The sequence below is a fragment of the Stenella coeruleoalba genome (genome assembly GCF_951394435.1).
Source record: "Stenella coeruleoalba genome assembly, chromosome: 1".
NCBI lineage: Eukaryota > Metazoa > Chordata > Mammalia > Artiodactyla > Delphinidae > Stenella > Stenella coeruleoalba.
This window is the reverse complement of record NC_137169.1, coordinates 18,576,943-18,584,394: the sequence shown is the minus strand read 5'-3', so window position 1 is coordinate 18,584,394 and position 7,452 is coordinate 18,576,943. Positions and strand designations below refer to the sequence as shown.

The window sequence follows — 7,452 nt, the reverse complement described above, 5'->3', positions numbered from 1 at the left end:
CTGTGTGGCCCTGGGTCTTCTGAGCTGAGCCTTCTGTGATGCGAAAGCTACAAAGCACACACACACGCGCGCACATCACTTGGGGATGCCCTGAGCAGTGGAGGCTTTCCTGTAGGAAGCAGGCATCAGCAGGGACCGGGGTGGACCGGCAGGTCCAGCAAACCTAGAGCAGTCCTGGCGGAGCCCTGCTTGGCCGGCCCGGCAGGCAGGGGATGAGCGCAAGCCCGGAGGGCCCGCACGGCAAGGCGGGGAGGGCGTTCATCCAGCCTGGGCTCGCTGGTACGAAACCGAGGCCAGCACTCCAGCCTCGGAAGCTGGTGGGAGCATTAAGAGCACATCCCAGGCTGGGCAGGCTGTGTCTCCGCTCCCGCCCACAGGACCCAGCTTTCTGCCATCAGGGCTCTGAGTCACTGTGGCTTGGTGCACGTCTCTTCCACTCCTGAGGAATAGGAGAGGCCTCCTTGCCCCTTCTCACTGAGGGATGCTGTCAGGGGACCGGGCGGGGCAGGGCTGGGGGTGGGCGGCAGACAGACTGAGGCTTGGGAGGAAAGTGGAGTGGGTGGGGAAAGTCACACAGCAGGACCCCTGGCCCGCGGCTTTGCACCCTCCGGGGCGGGCACGGGGGACGATTTCCCTTTCTGGCCGACCACACCCTGCTGACCCCTCCGCAGCAGGCGCACGGCACTCTGGGGACAGGACTGGGAAGCTGCGATCTCCTCCTTGCTGCCTAATCCTTAGCCTCAGTCATCGCTTTAAAAAGAATCGATGGCTCATCCACTAAAGCCAGGGGTCTGGTTGCAGGCGGCCCTGGAGGTCAGGGATGAGCGCCAGGCCTGCCCTGCTGCGCCAATCAGGAGCAGAGCATCCGGGGAAGGGAGCCAGCAGCTGATGCCAGGGAACGTTAACCCTCAGCTGCTGGGGCCGGGGCCATGTGTCCCAGGAAAGCCAGGGGCCTCCCTCCGCAGGGTGGTACCCAGCGGCTCTCTCCTTGGCTGTGAGGAGGAAGGGACAGAAAGGGAAGGCCAGTCATTCTCTGGGTGCAGGCAGACCCTCCTTCTCAGGAGGAAGCGGATGGGAAGCCCAAGGGGTGCCTGTGCCGTTGTGTTCAGCTGAGGTCGCTGTAGGAGGCCAGAAGCCTCACGGGCAGCCCTTGGTCTCGGCGAGCACTCTGCAGCAACCCAGTCTGCCCTGGGTGTCCTTTGTGGATGTCCAAAGTGAGCAAACTTTTAGGAGCCGGAAGGATCAAATCCCAATAAAATTGACCCTTGGCAGCCTGAGCCCCCTGACACCTCAGAACAGGCCCTTTGAGGCCAAGGATCTCTGATGAGGTCAGCGGGCCCACCTACCACATCATGGACTTAGAGAAATGGTCCCCCACGGGCAAGTTCACACCCAGGTCAGAACACAGTCCCGCACACACACTCCGCCGTAGCCAACAGGCCCCGAGGGAGAGGCACGGACAGGGCAGAGCCGGGCCTCATGGAAGCAGACAGGAGAGGGCTGAGGGGGTGGGCCCCCCTTCTTCCTCCGCCTTCACGGCCAGGGTTTACCTCAGGGCCTCCCAGGTCAGAGGCCTGGCCCCGAATTCCCACCTGGAGAAGGACTGGAAGCCATTCCAGGGCTTCCACCAGGCATCCTAGAGCTTCAGCACCAGAGGGCCCTCAGAGGCCTGCTGGTGACACCGCACCCCAGATCTGGGAAGGAATTTAGTGCAAAGAACCCAGAGCTAGCTAGCTGGGGGTCCCCCACTCTCCTCGCCTGCCTCTCCACGTCCTGAACATCAGAGTGCTCAATCCCTCACCGTCTGGGAAGCTGAGACCTGGAGAAGGGAGGGCCTTGCCCAGGTCATGTGGCGGGGGGGTGGGGGCTGGGGGCAGGTGCCGCTGGAAGCCGGGAGCCACTGGGGCAGCACGTGGAGTGGTAGACAAGCCAGGCTGAGAGCGCAAAGCCTGCCTCTGTCACCTGGGCGGGTCCCCCCGCATCGGGCCTGAGCTCCCCTGTCTGCCCACGGGAGAGAGAACCCCTACCGGCAAACCTCCAGAGATGCTGGCGGACCCCACGGGGAAGGGGCAGGTGGCCGCCTGGTGGAGTGACCGTGTACCTTGGCTCGGCAGGTTGTCGCTCTTGCAGCCATGACTCTGCCTCAGAGCCCGGGAGGTGTGGGGGAGCCCCGGGCACCCCAGGCCGTGGCGATGCACAGGCTGGAGCACCGCCACGAGGAAGAGCAGAAATCTGAGCAGCAGCACAGCCTGCGGATGGGCTCCTCCGCGCGGAAACGGACCTTCCGCAGCAGGTGGGAGCCTCGGGGACCCAGCCCAGCCCCTGCGCTGCCCCCAGGGCCCTCGGCCCGCCGGGGAGGCGCAGCTCTGCTCTCTGGAGGCCCCGGTCTGCGGGGGGAGGCGTAGCCCTGACCTCTGTGTACTTGAGTTTGAGGAGACAGGCACAGCCCTGCTTTCTGAGAGCCCGGTGTGAGGAACGAGGGTGCCTGCTAGTACCCCGAGGTAGGAGGATGGATCCCCCAGCCAGACCCCCAGCCAAACCTGCAGGAGCCATGACCTCTCTTTTCCCGGGGGCAGCGAGGAAGAGTATCGGTTCAGCGCGGCAGACTACGCCCTCGCAGCAGCCCTGGCTCTGACGGCCTCCTCAGAGACGTCGTGGTAAGTCAGGTGACCTTGCCAGAGAGCCCTGGGCCGGGAAGAGGTCGTCCTGTCCAGTCCTCTGCCTCCCCACTGGGCTCCCACACTCAGCTTAAAGAACCTGCCCGAAGTTACACATCTAGAGTAAGCGGCTAGTCGGAGGTTTAAGCCCAGGGCTGACTGACCACAAGGCCCGCCGCACCACCCTCTGGATGAGCCCTCAGGCGGTAGTGAGGGAGCGTCCCCGGGGGAGAGGCTGGTGGGGGTCTGTACTTCACCACCCGGCTTCCGTGGCGGGGAAGGAGGTGGGGATGGGGAGAGGAGGAACAAGGAAAGCAGCCCATGTTTTGGACACGAGGCCCGAGATGGGAAGGCCTCTGAGCCTGAGAGCAGCAGGAGGCCTGGGTCCTGGTCCTGGCTGGCCTGGAGCAGGTTATCCAGCCTCAGGTCCCTACCCTGTAGAACGGGGAGACTAAGACCTGTCCACCTGCTTGCAGTGAAAACAAGAGAAACGATGGCTTGTGAAAGAGCCTCGTGAACTGGATCAATCGTATTCATTACGCACCTTCTAAAAGCCGGACCCACGCAGGGCATTCTGGAGGCAAGAGAGGATTAAAAGTTGCCCTTGTCCTCAAGAAGCTTTCAGTGTGGCCGGCAGTGCTGGGCGTGGGGAAGGCAGGGCCAGGGCGTCCCCACATCACCACCCCCAGGGTCTCCACCCCTGATGGCCTCCGTCACCGCAGGGAGGCCCAGCTGAGGCGCCAGACCAGCACCGTGCAGCTGGAGGAGAGAGGGCAGAAGCGGGTGGGCTTCGGCAATGAGTGGGAGAGGACGGAGATCGCCTTCCTACGGACCCAGTGGCTGCTGCGCCAGAGGCGAGACCGGAAGGCGCTGAGATGGCAGGTGAGAGGGATGGACTGGGGCCTCCAGGGCCCTGAAAACTGAGACCCATCACACGCCAGCCAACTCAACCTACCCCCTTCTCAAGAAGAGCTGGACATCCCAGTGCCCCTACCCTCTAGCTGCGTGACCTTGGTCAAGCAATAATTCTAACTGAGCCTCGGTTTTCTCATTTGTAAAATGGGTGTATGTGGTACCAATGCTTGGTGTCGAGGTGGGAAGTAAATGAGATCAAGCTGGTAAAGTCACTTTCCCAGTGCCTGGAACACAGAAGACCCTCAGGGAATGCTACTCCTAACAAACGTCAGGGATCTGAAGCCAATTCCATACCCCCTCCCTGGGCAGGACAACAATAGCTGTAATACTTACATGGGTGTTATCAGTGCCTATGTTTTTCACATATTAACTCATTTAATCCTCACTGCAACCCCACAGGAGGGTGGGGGAATATTATTATCATCCCCATTTTACAGATAAGGAAATGGAGGACTGGCCTATGGTCTCACAGCTAGTAAGTAGCAGCGTTTGGCCTTGACCCCACGCCCTGCCCTCTGTGGCACGCTGCCTCTCAGCCGCTGGTTGGGGGGTGCGCGGCTCTAGCCCACGTGGGCCCAACTCCAGAGCCTGGGTGTCGGGGAAAAGGTAACAGCAAAGACTGGGGAGAGGTGGTGCCCCGGCTCATAGAAGTCACAGGCCCCCTCCCACCTCCAGACAGAGAAGAAGGTCCGGGAGGCCAAGGAGCTGAGGGATCTGTGTTCCGGACGCGGGCCCTGGTTCTGGATCCCGCTGCGCTCCCACGCCGTCTGGGAGCACACCACGGTCCTACTGACCTGCACCGTCCAGGCCTCGCCTCCACCCCAGGTCACCTGGTAAGCCCCCAGGGGGCAGGAGAGAAGGGGTCCTTGCCCTGCCCCCATGCTCTGGGCCTCTGGGGGTTCCCTGAGTGTGAGTTCCTTACACCTAACACCTCCCTTCCAGGGACCCGGCCCCTCCCCTAGAAGTTCCTGCCGCCTTAGAAAAGCTGCAGACCCACAGACCCTGAGCTCTGCCCTCCCCAAACAGAGCAGCAGCTGCTGGGGAGGCTCAAGAGGGGTTATTCTTAGCTGCCTCCCAGCCAGCCTGGGGCTAGAAGTCTGGGCTGCCTGGGGAGCCAGCGCTTGTAAAAATATGATTCTGGTGGCATGTGAAGGCAGCTGCTCTGAGCTGGACATCCCTGGGGCTGCAGGAAGATGGGGGGAGGCAGGGAGGGCAGGGGCCCTGCAGTGAGAAGGAGCTCAGGCCTCGCTTTCTCTCTGCCAATTTGGTGTGTGGTCTCAACTATGGCTCTTAACCTCTCTGGTCCTGCCTCCATATCCTGTTCTGTAAAATGGGTTGAAGACCTCCTGTCCGGCTTGCACGTGGTGAGGATTTAATGCCACGACAACGTGGAAGCCCTCAGAACTTGAAAGGTGCTGGGAAAGCAGGAGGTGCCGTTCCTGGGAGTGAACCCGTGACAGAACCACAGAGTCGAAGCCTTGCTGGCGGAGGCGGGCAGAGGCAGGAGCCTCCTGAATGGGTCTGGTGGAGGTGGGGGTGGAGAGTAGGAAAGTGATCATTCCAGTTGGCTTTTCTTTTCTTTTTTTTTTCCTTAAAGCATATATAATACCTTGGAAGTCAGAGAAAGAAAAAGAGCTTAGGCCAAGAGCAATCAAGAAAAGTGTTCTGAGGGAGGTGGCCTTGGGGCTGGCCGTTGCCAGGTGGCATTCATTCACATTCCTTGGGAACCAAGGCAGTCCGGTAGGAGGACTGCTCCCAACAGCCAGCCTGGGCTAAGTGGGGGTCAGCTGCTCAGCTGGCCTGGCCTGGCAGCTAAGCCCTGCCCTGCCCTGGCACTGAGGCCCACATCTAAGCCATGCCATGGGAGCCTCTTGGGAGGGAGTCTTGTTTCCACCCTTGCCAGCAAGGTTGCCACAACAAGGAGCTGAGCATTCTCTGTAAGTGGCAGAGGCCAAGGCCAGGCCCACCTCCAGCCAGAGGGACTCAGGTGGCCCCCGGGGCTCCTGGCTTTGGGATCTGGTTTCCCTTCATCAATCACCTCCGGCAGGGCCACACATCATCCTGGGATTGGCCTCCAGAGCTCTGCCCGGGCCCTGGTAGAGACCCAGCCCCCCGGTCAGCAGGAAGATACTGGCTGCCCAGGCTTGTCAGGCGAGTCCATTCATTCACCAATTATTGAGCACTTCCTGAATGCAGGGGCAACTTCAGGCGAGTTAGGCAAGGCCCAGGCTGGCTATGTTTATACTGCAGAAGTGGGCCCTGGCCACAATTCATTAATGTCAGAATCACTCTCCCAGGCCAAGCCGCCTTCAAAAGTAAAATCTCACACCAAAATATGGGGAATTCCTGGCTGGCCAGTGGTAGGACTCGGCGCTTTCACTGCCAGGGGCATAGGTTCGATCCCTGGTGGGGGAACTAAGATTCCACAAGCCGCATGGCCAAAAACTTAAAAATTAAAAAAATAAAGGGGGGGGGGAACACACCAGAATATGTAGGGGAAAAATAAACCTAGAAAAATAATAAAAATCTCACTCTTTTATGTGGGCCTCTCTGAGCCAGGCTCTGGGCTGGGTGCCTCGCCTTAGCTGTCTCACTTAATGCTGTTTTATGATTGGCTGCCATTCAGTCTCATCCTTCAAGGGCCTGCCGCACAGGCAGGAGACTGAAGCCCAGAGGGGGGCAAAATGAGACCTCAGGTCTCTGGCTGCCCAGGTTGTGCCCAGAGCTGCAGCTGCTGCTTTTTCTGGGAAAGGCAGAAAGCTGGCCAGGCTGAGTTGTCTGGAATGTTCCTGACAGCTGGCGGGTGGGGGGGCTGACCTTGGCCCCCAGGCCTGGGAGATGTGGAAAGATTGGGCATGCAGATTAGGCACCATCCTCCCCACAGGAGACTTAGTTGGGCTCCTTTCAGAAGAGGTCACAGCCTGGGGGCTGTGTAGTGGGGCGTGGGCACAGCACTGTTTGGTTGCCATGGAGACAAACGGGGGCGGGGGGGGGGTGTGCTGTCCAAGGAAGGTGATGTACTGAGGTTGGGGTGCCCTCTCTTGGCCAAGGCCTCCTCTTTGAACTCAACCACCACTGGGGCTGACTTTTCATGCAAAGTTCTCATGGACACAGAGGCCCAGAGAGGGGGACTGATTTGCCCAAGGTCACACAGCAAGCTAATTTTCACAGACATTCACTCGCCAGCCCCGACTCCTCAGGCCTCCAGAACATACCCCAGTGGGCTGTGGACAGACACAAGGCCACCTCATTGTTCAGTGCCTGTGGCAGATAAAACCAGATCCCAGAGTTCACAGAAAACAAAAGGAAGTATCCAGGGTAGAGCGGGGCAGGGCGATCTGCGGGGCCAAACTCGGGAATCACCTGGGAAATTTTAAAAATTACTGATACCTAGTTCCCATGCCCAGAAACTCTGATTTCATTGATCTGGGCTTGAGACTGGGCATGGAGATTTTTTTAAGGCTTAAATAAGATAGATCTTTTTTTTCTTTCATGTAAATGTCTGATGTAGACAGGGCAGGGCTGCTGTGGCAACTCCACCACAGATTCCTCAGGGACGCAGGCCTGTTCCCTCACACTGCTTCAGGGCACAGGCCTTCCTGGTTCGAGATGCAGCCCTCATGGCCATATTCTTGCCGCAGAATGGAGGGAAAGATGATGGGAAAAGGGGCAAAGGATGTCATCAGAAGCTCGTACTTACCTTCTGCTGACAAGACTTAGTTTAGTCACATGGCCACACCTAGCAGAAAGAGAGGCTAAGAAACATGTCATATTTACTTTAGAATAAGAGGGAGAATGGCTACTGGAGACCAATGAGCAGTTTCTGGTGCAAATTCTCAAAGGCTTATGTTCAGACTCTGAGCATGGAGATTGTTAAAGC

At 59.1% G+C, this 7,452-nt stretch overlaps 1 protein-coding gene across 1 annotated transcript in view; it reads left to right on the top strand.

Moving 5' to 3' along the window:
* Nucleotides 1–2,058: 2,058 nt before the first annotated feature.
* Nucleotides 2,059–7,452, top strand: part of MYOM3 (myomesin 3) — a 45,648-nt gene continuing 40,254 nt past the window's right edge. The window contains exons 1-4 of the mRNA XM_079930292.1: nt 2,059–2,293; nt 2,577–2,657; nt 3,380–3,539; nt 4,248–4,405. Of these exons, the coding sequence (XP_079786418.1) occupies nt 2,133–2,293; nt 2,577–2,657; nt 3,380–3,539; nt 4,248–4,405 (560 nt within the window). The 5' untranslated portion in view covers nt 2,059–2,132. The remainder of the gene's footprint in view (nt 2,294–2,576; nt 2,658–3,379; nt 3,540–4,247; nt 4,406–7,452) is intronic.